Raw genomic sequence first — 14,335 nt, 5'->3', positions numbered from 1 at the left:
AACATGACAGCTCCTAGCGCTGCTAAAGACTCTAAATGTGAGATTTAACATGACAGCTCCTGGTGCTGCTAAAGACTCTAAATGTGAGATTTAACACAACAGCTCCTAGCGCTGCTAAAGACTCTAAATGTGAGATTTAACATGACAGCTCCCGGCGCTGCTAAAGACTCTAAATGTGAGATTTAACATGACAGCTCCTGGCGCTGCTAAAGACTCTAAATGTGAGATTTAACATGACAGCTCCCGGCGCTGCTAAAGACTCTAAATGTGAGATTTAACATGACAGCTCCTAGCGCTGCTAAAGACTCTAAATGTGAGATTTAACATGACAGCTCCCGGCGCTGCTAAAGACTCTAAATGTGAGATTTAACATGACAGCTCCTAGCGCTGCTAAAGACTCTAAATGTGAGATTTAACATGACAGCTCCTGGCGCTGCTAAAGACTCTAAATGTGAGATTTAACACAACAGCTCCTAGCGCTGCTAAAGACTCTAAATGTGAGATTTAACATGACAGCTCCTGGCGCTGCTAACGACTCTAAATGTGAGATTTAACACGACAGCTCCCGGCGCTGCTAAAGACTCTAAATGTGAGATTTAACATGACAGCTCCTGGCGCTGCTAAAGACTCTAAATGTGAGATTTAACACAACAGCTCCTAGCGCTGCTAAAGACTCTAAATGTGAGATTTAACATGACAGCTCCTGGCGCTGCTAAAGACTCTAAATGTGAGATTTAACACGACAGCTCCCGGCGCTGCTAAAGACTCTAAATGTGAGATTTAACACGACAGCTCCTGGCGCTGCTAAAGACTCTAAATGTGAGATTTAACACAACAGCTCCTAGCGCTGCTAAAGACTCTAAATGTGAGATTTAACATGACAGCTCCTAGCGCTGCTAAAGACTCTAAATGTGAGATTTAACATGACAGCTCCTAGCGCTGCTAAAGACTCTAAATGTGAGATTTAACATGACAGCTCCTGGCGCTGCTAAAGACTCTAAATGTGAGATTTAACACAACAGCTCCTAGCGCTGCTAAAGACTCTAAATGTGAGATTTAACACGACAGCTCCTGGCGCTGCTAAAGACTCTAAATGTGAGATTTAACACGACAGCTCCCGGCGCTGCTAAAGACTCTAAATGTGAGATTTAACATGACAGCTCCTGGCGCTGCTAAAGACTCTAAATGTGAGATTTAACACAACAGCTCCTAGCGCTGCTAAAGACTCTAAATGTGAGATTTAACATGACAGCTCCTAGCGCTGCTAAAGACTCTAAATGTGAGATTTAACATGACAGCTCCTAGCGCTGCTAAAGACTCTAAATGTGAGATTTAACATGACAGCTCCTGGCGCTGCTAAAGACTCTAAATGTGAGATTTAACATGACAGCTCCTAGCGCTGCTAAAGACTCTAAATGTGAGATTTAACATGACAGCTCCTAGCGCTGCTAAAGACTCTAAATGTGAGATTTAACATGACAGCTCCTGGCGCTGCTAAAGACTCTAAATGTGAGATTTAACATGACAGCTCCCGGCGCTGCTAAAGACTCTAAATGTGAGATTTAACATGACAGCTCCTAGCGCTGCTAAAGACTCTAAATGTGAGATTTAACATGACAGCTCCTAGCGCTGCTAAAGACTCTAAATGTGAGATTTAACATGACAGCTCCTAGCGCTGCTAAAGACTCTAAATGTGAGATTTAACATGACAGCTCCTAGCGCTGCTAAAGACTCTAAATGTGAGATTTAACATGACAGCTCCCGGCGCTGCTAAAGACTCTAAATGTGAGATTTAACATGACAGCTCCCGGCGCTGCTAAAGACTCTAAATTTGAGATTTAACATGACAGCTCCTAGCGCTGCTAAAGACTCTAAATGTGAGATTTAACATGACAGCTCCCGGCGCTGCTAAAGACTCTAAATGTGAGATTTAACATGACAGCTCCTGGCGCTGCTAAAGACTCTAAATGTGAGATTTAACATGACAGCTCCCGGCGCTGCTAAAGACTCTAAATGTGAGATTTAACATAACAGCTCCTAGCGCTGCTAAAGACTCTAAATGTGAGATTTAACACGACAGCTCCTAGCGCTGCTAAAGACTCTAAATGTGAGATTTAACATAACAGCTCCCGGCGCTGCTAAAGACTCTAAATGTGAGATTTAACATAACAGCTCCTGGCGCTGCTAAAGACTCTAAATGTGAGATTTAACATGACAGCTCCTAGCGCTGCTAAAGACTCTAAATGTGAGATTTAACATGACAGCTCCCGGCGCTGCTAAAGACTCTAAATGTGAGATTTAACATGACAGCTCCTGGCGCTGCTAAAGACTCTAAATGTGAGATTTAACACAACAGCTCCTAGCGCTGCTAAAGACTCTAAATGTGAGATTTAACACGACAGCTCCTGGCGCTGCTAAAGACTCTAAATGTGAGATTTAACACGACAGCTCCCGGCGCTGCTAAAGACTCTAAATGTGAGATTTAACATGACAGCTCCTGGCGCTGCTAAAGACTCTAAATGTGAGATTTAACACAACAGCTCCTAGCGCTGCTAAAGACTCTAAATGTGAGATTTAACACGACAGCTCCTGGCGCTGCTAAAGACTCTAAATGTGAGATTTAACATGACAGCTCCCGGCGCTGCTAAAGACTCTAAATGTGAGATTTAACATGACAGCTCCTAGCGCTGCTAAAGACTCTAAATGTGAGATTTAACATGACAGCTCCTAGCGCTGCTAAAGACTCTAAATGTGAGATTTAACATGACAGCTCCCGGCGCTGCTAAAGACTCTAAATGTGAGATTTAACATGACAGCTCCCGGCGCTGCTAAAGACTCTAAATGTGAGATTTAACATGACAGCTCCTGGTGCTGCTAAAGACTCTAAATGTGAGATTTAACACGGCAGCTCCCAGCGCTGCTAAAGACTCTAAATGTGAGATTTAACACAACAGCTCCTAGCGCTGCTAAAGACTCTAAATGTGAGATTTAACACGACAGCTCCTAGCGCTGCTAAAGACTCCAAATGTGAGATTTAACACGACAGCTCCTAGCGCTGCTAAAGACTCTAAATGTGAGATTTAACACGGCAGCTCCTAGCGCTGCTAAAGACTCCAAATGTGAGATTTAACACGACAGCTCCTGGCGCTGCTAAAGACTCTAAATGTGAGATTTAACACGGCAGCTCCTAGCGCTGCTAAAGACTCTAAATGTGAGATTTAACATGACAGCTCCTGGTGCTGCTAAAGACTCTAAATGTGAGATTTAACACAACAGCTCCTAGCGCTGCTAAAGACTCTAAATGTGAGATTTAACACAACAGCTCCTAGCGCTGCTAAAGACTCTAAATGTGAGATTTAACACGACAGCTCCTAGCGCTGCTAAAGACTCCAAATGTGAGATTTAACACGACAGCTCCTGGCGCTACTAAAGACTCTAAATGTGAGATTTAACACGACAGCTCCTAGCGCTGCTAAAGACTCCAAATGTGAGATTTAACACGACAGCTCCTAGCGCTGCTAAAGACTCTAAATGTGAGATTTAACATGACAGCTCCTAGCGCTGCTAAAGACTCTAAATGTGAGATTTAACATGACAGCTCCTAGCGCTGCTAAAGACTCTAAATGTGAGATTTAACACGACAGCTCCTAGCGCTGCTAAAGACTCTAAATGTGAGATTTAACATGACAGCTCCCGGCGCTGCTAAAGACTCTAAATGTGAGATTTAACATGACAGCTCCTAGCGCTGCTAAAGACTCTAAATGTGAGATTTAACATGACAGCTCCTAGCGCTGCTAAAGACTCTAAATGTGAGATTTAACATGACAGCTCCCGGCGCTGCTAAAGACTCTAAATGTGAGATTTAACATGACAGCTCCCGGCGCTGCTAAAGACTCTAAATGTGAGATTTAACATGACAGCTCCTGGTGCTGCTAAAGACTCTAAATGTGAGATTTAACACGGCAGCTCCCGGCGCTGCTAAAGACTCTAAATGTGAGATTTAACACAACAGCTCCTAGCGCTGCTAAAGACTCTAAATGTGAGATTTAACACGACAGCTCCTAGCGCTGCTAAAGACTCCAAATGTGAGATTTAACACGACAGCTCCTAGCGCTGCTAAAGACTCTAAATGTGAGATTTAACACGGCAGCTCCTAGCGCTGCTAAAGACTCCAAATGTGAGATTTAACACGACAGCTCCTAGCGCTGCTAAAGACTCTAAATGTGAGATTTAACACGGCAGCTCCTAGCGCTGCTAAAGACTCTAAATGTGAGATTTAACATGACAGCTCCTGGTGCTGCTAAAGACTCTAAATGTGAGATTTAACACAACAGCTCCTAGCGCTGCTAAAGACTCTAAATGTGAGATTTAACACAACAGCTCCTAGCGCTGCTAAAGACTCTAAATGTGAGATTTAACACGACAGCTCCTAGCGCTGCTAAAGACTCCAAATGTGAGATTTAACACGACAGCTCCTGGCGCTACTAAAGACTCTAAATGTGAGATTTAACACGACAGCTCCTAGCGCTGCTAAAGACTCCAAATGTGAGATTTAACACGACAGCTCCTAGCGCTGCTAAAGACTCTAAATGTGAGATTTAACATGACAGCTCCTAGCGCTGCTAAAGACTCTAAATGTGAGATTTAACATGACAGCTCCTAGCGCTGCTAAAGACTCTAAATGTGAGATTTAACACGACAGCTCCTAGCGCTGCTAAAGACTCTAAATGTGAGATTTAACATGACAGCTCCTAGCGCTGCTAAAGACTCTAAATGTGAGATTTAACATGACAGCTCCTGGCGCTGCTAAAGACTCTAAATGTGAGATTTAACATAACAGCTCCTAGCGCTGCTAAAGACTGTGAGATTTTCTGTGGGGTTCACTAAACATTATCACTTGGGTCTCAGATAACCTCACAAATAGATCCTTTGTGAGAGCGATCATACAAAGGGGCATTAAACGCTCTGTAACATAAAACCACTTTATTTATTTCAGTATTTCCTTTAATTTAATAGTTTTCTAGGTCTGAGGATTGGAAGTGCACATCTGAGACTTCCCAGCCTAACCCTGCTACATGCAGTACATATAAACGAATGTGCCAGGGGTGATGGGGGCAATACAGACAATAATGGTGTTAATGTGCAGGAGCAGCACAGAACAGACAGTTGTTGTATGATGATTAATATAACAAAGCGCGCAGTGTGTGTGATGGGAATGGTGTATGATAGAGGCGCTCACACCTGGTACAGAAAGGAAGGCGTCAGGTGGTAATTCACCATCTCCTGGTGGAACACGGGTGTGAGGCTGCCAGACGTCGGAGGAACAATCCAGACCCAGTCAGCAGGGCAACCTCCGCGCAGGCGAGTCTCATGCTCCATGTGCTTCATGAACGACTCGGTAGCTGCATGATGGTCCACGATGGTCACCTTGTCACTCTGAGAATCACAGTGTCACCAAAAAGCACAGCGTCACCAAAAAGCACAGCGCAACGAAAAAGCACAGCGTCACCAAAAAGCACAGCGTCACCCAGAAACACAGCGTCACCCAGAAACACAGCGTCACCAAAAAGCACAGCGTCACCAAAAAGCACAGCGCAACCAAAAAGCACAGCGTCACCAAAAAGCACAGCGTCACCAAAAAGCACAGCGTCACCCAGAAACACAGCCACACCAAAAAGCACAGCGTCACCAAAAAGCACAGCGTCACCAAAAAGCACAGCGTCACCAAAAAGCACAGCGTCACCCAGAAACACAGCCACACCAAAAAGCACAGCCACACCAAAAAGCACAGCGTCACCAAAAAGCACAGCGTCACCCAGAAACACAGCCACACCAAAAAGCACAGCCACACCAAAAAGCACAGCGTCACCAAAAAGCACAGCGTCACCCAGAAACACAGCCACACCAAAAAGCACAGCCACACCAAAAAGCACAACCTCACCAAAAAGCACAGCGCAACCAAAAAGCACAGCGTCACCAAAAAGCACAGCGCAACCAAAAAGCACAGCGTCACCAAAAAGCACAGCGTCACCAAAAAGCACAGCGTCACCCAGAAACAGAGCGTCACCCAGAAACACAGCGTCACCCAGAAACACAGCGTCACCAAAAAGCACAGCGCAACCAAAAAGCACAGCGTCACCAAAAAGCACAGCGTCACCCAGAAACACAGCCACACCAAAAAGCACAGCGTCACCAAAAAGCACAGCGCAACCAAAAAGCACAGCGTCACCAAAAAGCACAGCGCAACCAAAAAGCACAGCGCAACCAAAAAGCACAGCGTCACCAAAAAGCACAGCGTCACCCAGAAACACAGCCACACCAAAAAGCACAGCGTCACCAAAAAGCACAGCGCAACCAAAAAGCACAGCGTCACCAAAAAGCACAGCGCAACCAAAAAGCACAGCGTCACCAAAAAGCACAGCGTCACCAAAAAGCACTGCGTCACCCAGAAACACAGCCACACCAAAAAGCACAACGTCACCAAAAAGCACAGCGTCACCCAGAAACACAGCCACACCAAAAAGCACTGCGTCACCCAGAAACACAGCCACACCAAAAAGCACAACGTCACCAAAAAGCACTGCGTCACCCAGAAACACAGCCACACCAAAAAGCACTGCGTCACCCAGAAACACAGCCACACCAAAAAGCACAGCGTCAACAAAGAGCACAGCGTCACCCAGAAACACAGCCACACCAAAAAGCACAACGTCACCAAAAAGCACAGCGTCACCCAGAAACACAGCCACACCAAAAAGCACAACGTCACCAAAAAGCACAGCGTCACCCAGAAACACAGCCACACCAAAAAGCACAACGTCACCAAAAAGCACAGCGTCACCCAGAAACACAGCGTCACCAAAAAGCACAGCGTCACCCAGAAGCAGAGCGTCATCTTGAAGCAGAGCGTCACCCAGAAACATAGCGTCACCCAGAAACACAGTCTCACCAAAAAGCACAACGTCACCAAAAAGCACAGCATCACCCAGAAACACAGCGTCACCAAAAAGCACAGCGTCACCAAAAAGCACAGCGTCACCCAGAAACACAGCCACACCAAAAAGCACAGCGTCACCAAAAAGCACAGTGTCACCCAGAAACACAGCCACACCAAAAAGCACAACGTCACCAAAAAGCACAGCATCACCCAGAAACACAGCCACACCAAAAAGCACAACGTCACCAAAAAGCACAGCGTCACCCAGAAACACAGCGTCACCAAAAAGCACAGCGTCATCCAGAAGCAGAGCGTCATCTTGAAGCACAGCGTCACCCAGAAACACAGTCTCACCAAAAAGCACAACGTCACCAAAAAGCACAGCATCACCCAGAAACACAGCGTCACCAAAAAGCACAGCGTCACCCAGAAACACAGCGTCACCAAAAAGCACAGCGTCACCCAGAAACACAGCTTCAAAAAAAAGCACAACGTCACCAAAAAGCACAGCATCACCCAGAAACACAGCGTCAACAAAAAGCACAGCATCACCCAGAAACACAGCGTCACCAAAAAGCACAGCATCACCCAGAAACACAGCGTCACCAAAAAGCACAGCGTCACCCAGAAACACAGCGTCACCAAAAAGCACATCATCACCCAGAAACACAGTGTCACCCAGAAACACAGCGTCACCCAGAAGCAGAGCATCACCCAGAAGCAGAGCGTCACCCAGAAGCAGAGCGTCACCCAGAAACACAGAGTCACCCAGAAGCAGAGCGTCGCCCAGAAACACAGTGTCAACAAAAAGCACAACGTCACCAAAAAGCACAGCATCACCCAGAAACACAACATCAACAAAAAGCACAGCGTCACCCAGAAACACAGTGTCACCCAGAAACACAGCGTCACCAAAAAGCACAGCGTCACCCAGAAACACAGCGTCACCCAGAAACACAGCGTCAACAAAAAGCACAGCGTCACCCAGAAACACAGCGTCACCAAAAAGCACAGCGTCACCCAGAAACACAGCGTCACCCAGAAACACAGAGTCACCCAGAAACACAGAGTCACCCAGAAACACAGCGTCACCCAGAAGCAGAGCGGCACCCAGAAGCAGAGCGGCACCCAGAAGCAGAGCGGCACCCAGAAGCACAGCGTCACCCAGAAGCAGAGCGTCACCCAGAAGCAGAGCGTCAACAAAAAGCACAACGTCACCAAAAAGCACAGCGTCACCCAAAAGCACAGCGTCACCCAAAAGCACAGCGTCACCCAAAAGCATAGCGTCACCCAAAAGCATAGCGTCACCCAAAAGCATAGCATCACCCAAAAGCATAGCGTCACCCAGAAGCATAGCGTCACCCAGAAGCATAGCGTCACCCAGAAGCATAGCGTCACCCAGAAGCATAGCGTCACCCAGAAGCATAGCGTCACCCAGAAGCACAGACAGAAGATTATTGGTTTTGTACTGGGCTAAGACTGTGTAAGATGTTCCTCATCCTTACATCAGCACACAAGCATGACCTCTTGTTCTGTCACTTCTCATTCCCCATAATGCCCTTCCCTGGCTTCCCCTGCCCCTGGGCTATAGACAGGCAAGTGAGTTTACCCTCTTCGGGACACAAACTAATGTTTATGTGTAGTAAAAATCAAAACTGCAATACACTCCCCTTTTCTTCTTATTCAACTCTGAAAATTGATGGTTTCCCAATTCTGAGAAATAGAAGTGCAGACAGCATATTTTTCAAGCTTAACCCTGCTACATATCTGTAGCTAACTGACCTCAGCAGAGGTGATAAGATAACATAGTACAATGTAACAAAATGACCATGTGGTGTCTGCTTCAGTAATGGGCTCCTACAATGAGGCACAAGGTAGGGGAGTGTATCTATTGTAAAACAAGGTGTTAATCAGACAGACAGACAGACAGCCTCATCTAGTATGTTACTTTATAGCAGGAACATTCTGTAATGATGCCCCTTGTAGCATCTAATGCTCTTCTGCACCTCCTGTAACCAGTGAGAGATCACACCAGGGTCACTTACCTGATAGCTGTGTAACACAGCAATATTAATCTCAAGAGCAGCTTTGTCCTTCCACAGAGAGGACGTCTTCTTGGTGTCCAGCCCCAGACGTTTCGCCACCTCCTGGGAACAGTGACAAATACCAGAGATGTGAAATGGTAGAACAGATTCAGTTGTGTCATGTGCCAGCTTGGTTTATTAATTGTAACAATGACTGTATACTAAAGGCCACAGTGCAACAGCCAATGTATGTTATCCTTCTATACAGTCAGTACTCTATGGGACATTACATAACTTGCTACAGCAGTAACAACATGCGTCAGTGCAAGTAACAAATCTATGCTGATTCTGTAACATGCCTATTACTGGATCTGACCAATAATAAGTACATCACTGCCCCATCTGACCAATAATATAAGTACATCAGTGCCCCATCTGACCAATAATATAAGTACATCAGTGCCCCACCTGACCAATAATATAAGTACATCAGTGCCCCATCTGACCAATAATATAAGTACATCAGTGCCCCATCTGACCAATAATATAAGTACATCAGTGCCCCATCTGACCAATAATAAGTACATCAGTGCCCCATCTGACCAATAATATAAGTACATCAGTACCCCATCTGACCAATAATATAAGTACATCACTGCCCCATCTGACCAATAATATAAGTACATCAGTGCCCCACCTGACCAATAATATAAGTACATCAGTGCCCCACCTGACCAATAATATAAGTACATCAGTGCCCCACCTGACCAATAATATAAGTACATCAGTGCCCCACCTGACCAATAATATAAGTACATCAGTGCCCCATCTGACCAATAATATAAGTACATCAGTGCCCCATCTGACCAATAATATAAGTACATCAGTGCCCCATCTGACCAATAATATAAGTACATCAGTGCCCCATCTGACCAATAATATAAGTACATCAGTGCCCCATCTGACCAATAATAAGTACATCAGTGCCCCATCTGACCAATAATATAAGTACATCAGTACCCCATCTGACCAATAATATAAGTACATCACTGCCCCATCTGACCAATAATATAAGTACATCAGTGCCCCATCTGACCAATAATATAAGTACATCAGCGCCCCATGTGACCAATAATATAAGTACATCAGTGCCCCATCTGACCAATAATATAAGTACATCAGTGCCCCATCTGACCAATAATATAAGTACATTAGTGCCCCATCTGACCAATAATATAAGTACATCAGTGCCCCATCTGACCAATAATATAAGTACATCAGTGCCCCATCTGACCAATAATATAAGTACATCAGTGCCCCATCTGACCAATAATATAAGTACATCAGTGCCCCATCTGACCAATAATATAAGTACATCAGTGCTCCATCTGACCAATAATATAAGTACATCAGTGCCCCATCTGACCAATAATATAAGTACATCAGTGCCCCATCTGACCAATAATATAAGTACATCAGTGCTCCATCTGACCAATAATATAAGTACATCAGTGCTCCATCTGACCAATAATATAAGTACATCAGTGCCCCATCTGACCAATAATATAAGTACATCAGTGCCCCATCTGACCAATAATATAAGTACATCAGTGCCCCATCTGACCAATAATATAAGTACATCAGTGCCCCATCTGACCAATAATATAAGTACATCAGTGCCCCATCTGACCAATAATATAAGTACATCAGTGCCCCCATCTGACCAATAATATAAGTACATCAGTGCTCCATCTGACCAATAATATAAGTACATCAGTGCCCCATCTGACCAATAATATAAGAACATCAGTGCCCCATCTGACCAATAATATAAGTACATCAGTGCCCCATCTGACCAATATTATAAGTACATCAGTACCCCATCTGACCAATAATATAAGTACATCAGTGCTCCATCTGACCAATAATATAAGTACATCAGTGCTCCACCTGACCAATAATATAAGTACATCAGTGCCCCATGTGACCAATAATATAAGTACATCAGTGCCCCATCTGACTAATAATATAAGTACATCAGTGCCCCATCTGACCAATAATATAAGTACATCAGTGCCCCATCTGACCAATAATATAAGTACATCAGTGCCCCATCTGACCAATAATATAAGTACATCAGTGCCCCATCTGACCAATAATATAAGTACATCAGTGCCCCATGTGACCAATAATAAAAGTACATCAGTGCCCCATCTGACCAATAATATAAGTACATCAGTGCCCCATCTGACCAATAATATAAGTACATCAGTGCCCCATCTGACCAATAATATAAGTACATCAGTGCCCCATCTGACCAATAATATAAGTACATCAGTACCCCATCTGACCAATAATATAAGTACATCAGTGCCCCATCTGACCAATAATATAAGTACATCAGTGCCCCATCTGACCAATAATATAAGTACATCAGTACCCCATCTGACCAATAATATAAGTACATCAGTGCCCCATCTGACCAATAATATAAGTACATCAGTGCCCCATGTGACCAATAATATAAGTACATCAGTGCCCCATGTGACCAATAATATAAGTACATCAGTGCCCCATCTGACCAATAATATAAGTACATCAGTGCCCCATGTGACCAATAATATAAATACATCAGTACCCCATCTGCCCAATAATATAAGTACATCAGTGCCCCATCTGACCAATAATATAAGTACATCAGTGCCCCATCTGACCAATAATATAAGTACATCAGTGACCCATCAGACCAATAATATAAGTACATCAGTGCCCCATCTGACCAATAATATAAGTACATCAGTGCCCCACCTGACCAATAATATAAGTACATCAGTGCCCCATGTGACCAATAATATAAGTACATCAGTGCCCCATCTGACCAATAATATAAGTTAATCAGTGCCCCATCTGACTAATAATATAAGTACATCAGTGCCCCATCTGACCAATAATATAAGTACATCAGTACCCCATCTGACCAATAATATAAGTACATCAGTGCCCCATGTGACCAATAATATAAGTACATCAGTGCCCCATCTGACCAATAATATAAGTACATCTGTGCCCCATCTGACTAATAATATAAGTACATCAGTGCCCCATGTGACCAATAATATAAGTACATCAGTGCCCCATGTGACCAATAATATAAGTACATCAGTGCCCCATCTGACCAATAATATAAGTACATCAGTGCCCCATGTGACCAATAATATAAGTACATCAGTGCCCCATGTGACCAATAATATAAGTACATCAGCGCTCCATCTGACCAATAATATAAGTACCTCAGTGCCCCATGTGACCAATAATATAAGTACATCAGTGCCCCATCTGACTAATAATATAAGTACATCAGTGCCCCATGTGACCAATAATATAAGTACATCAGTGCCCCATCTGACCAATAATATAAGTACATCAGTGCCCCATCTGACCAATAATATAAGTACATCAGTGCTCCATGTGACCAATAATATAAGTACATCAGTGCCCCGTGTGACCAATAATATAAGTACATCAGTGCCCCATCTGACTAATAATATAAGTACATCAGTGCCCCATCTGACCAATAATATAAGTACATCAGTGCCCCATCTGACCAATAATATAAGTACATCAGTGCCCCATGTGACTAATAATATAAGTACATCAGTGCTCCATCTGACCAATAATATAAGTACATCAGTGCCCCATGTGACCAATAATATAAGTACATCAGCGCCCCATGTGACCAATAATATAAGTACATCAGTGCCCCATCTGACCAATAATATAAGTACATCAGTGCCCCATCTGACCAATAATATAAGTACATCAGTGCCCCATCTGACCAATAATATAAGTACATCAGTGCCCCATCTGACCAATAATATAAGTACATCAGTACCCCATCTGACCAATAATATAAGTACATCAGTGCTCCATGTGACCAATAATATAAGTACATCAGTGCCCCATGTGACCAATAATATAAGTACATCAGTGCCCCATCTGACCAATAATATAAGTACATCAGTGCCCCATCTGACCAATAATATAAGTACATCAGTGCCCCATCTGACCAATAATATAAGTACATCAGTGCCCCATCTGACCAATAATATAAGTACATCAGTGCTCCATGTGACCAATAATATAAGTACATCAGTGCCCCATCTGACCAATAATATAAGTACATCAGTGCCCCATCTGACCAATAATATAAGTACATCAGTGCCCCATCTGACCAATAATATAAGTACATCAGTGCTCCATCTGACCAATAATATAAGTACATCAGTGCCCCATCAGACCAATAATATAAGTACATCAGTACCCCATCTGACCAATAATATAAGTACATCAGTGCCCCATCTGACCAATAATATAAGTACATCAGTGCCCCATCTGACTAATAATATAAGTACATCAGTGCCCCACCTGACCAATAATATAAGTACATCAGTGCCCCACCTGACCAATAATATAAGTACATCAGTGCCCCATCTGACCAATAATATAAGTACATCAGTGCCCCATCTGACCAATAATATAAGTACATCAGTACCCCATCTGACCAATAATATAAGTACATCAGTGCCCCATCTGACCAATAATATAAGTACATCAGTGCCCCACCTGACCAATAATATAAGTACATCAGTGCCCCATGTGACCAATAATAAGTACATCAGTGCCCCATCTGACCAATAATATAAGTACATCAGTGCCCCATCTGACCAATAATATAAGTACATCAGTGCCCCATCTGACCAATAATATAAGTACATCAGTGCCCCATCTGACCAATAATATAAGTACATCAGTGCTCCATGTGACCAATAATATAAGTACATCAGTACCCCATCTGACCAATAATATAAGTACATCAGTGCCCCATCTGACCAATAATATAAGTACATCAGTGCCCCATCTGACCAATAATATAAGTACATCAGTGCCCCATCTGACCAATAATATAAGTACATCAGTGCCCCACCTGACCAATAATATAAGTACATCAGTGCCCCACCTGACCAATAATATAAGTACATCAGTGCCCCACCTGACCAATAATATAAGTACATCAGTGCCCCATCTGACCAATAATATAAGTACATCAGTGCCCCATCTGACCAATAATATAAGTACATCAGTGCTCCATGTGACCAATAATATAAGTACATCAGTACCCCATCTGACCAATAATATAAGTACATCAGTGCCCCATCTGACCAATAATATAAGTACATCAGTGCCCCATCTGACCAATAATATAAGTACATCAGTGCTCCATGTGACCAATAATATAAGTACATCAGTGCCCCATCTGACCAATAATATAAGTACATCAGTGCCCCATGTGACCAATAATATAAGTACATCAGTG

At 43.6% G+C, this 14,335-nt stretch overlaps 1 protein-coding gene across 3 annotated transcripts in view; it reads right to left on the bottom strand.

Annotated features, from left to right (window-relative positions):
* NOS3 (nitric oxide synthase 3) overlaps positions 1 to 14,335 on the bottom strand; it is a 720,543-nt gene that overhangs the window by 363,462 nt on the left and 342,746 nt on the right. For all 3 annotated transcript variants that reach the window (XR_008402467.1, XM_053713262.1, XM_053713263.1), the window contains exons 9-10: positions 8,983 to 9,084; positions 5,242 to 5,436 (exon numbers count right to left, since the gene is read on the bottom strand). Coding sequence is in view for 2 of the 3 variants with exons in the window: in XM_053713262.1 (XP_053569237.1) it covers positions 5,242 to 5,436; positions 8,983 to 9,084 (297 nt within the window). In the remaining variant the exon portion in view is untranslated. The remainder of the gene's footprint in view (positions 1 to 5,241; positions 5,437 to 8,982; positions 9,085 to 14,335) is intronic.

This window comes from Bombina bombina, chromosome 5 (assembly GCF_027579735.1).
Source record: "Bombina bombina isolate aBomBom1 chromosome 5, aBomBom1.pri, whole genome shotgun sequence".
NCBI lineage: Eukaryota > Metazoa > Chordata > Amphibia > Anura > Bombinatoridae > Bombina > Bombina bombina.
Note: the sequence above shows the minus strand (reverse complement) of the source record. Positions and strands in the feature narration are given on the sequence as shown.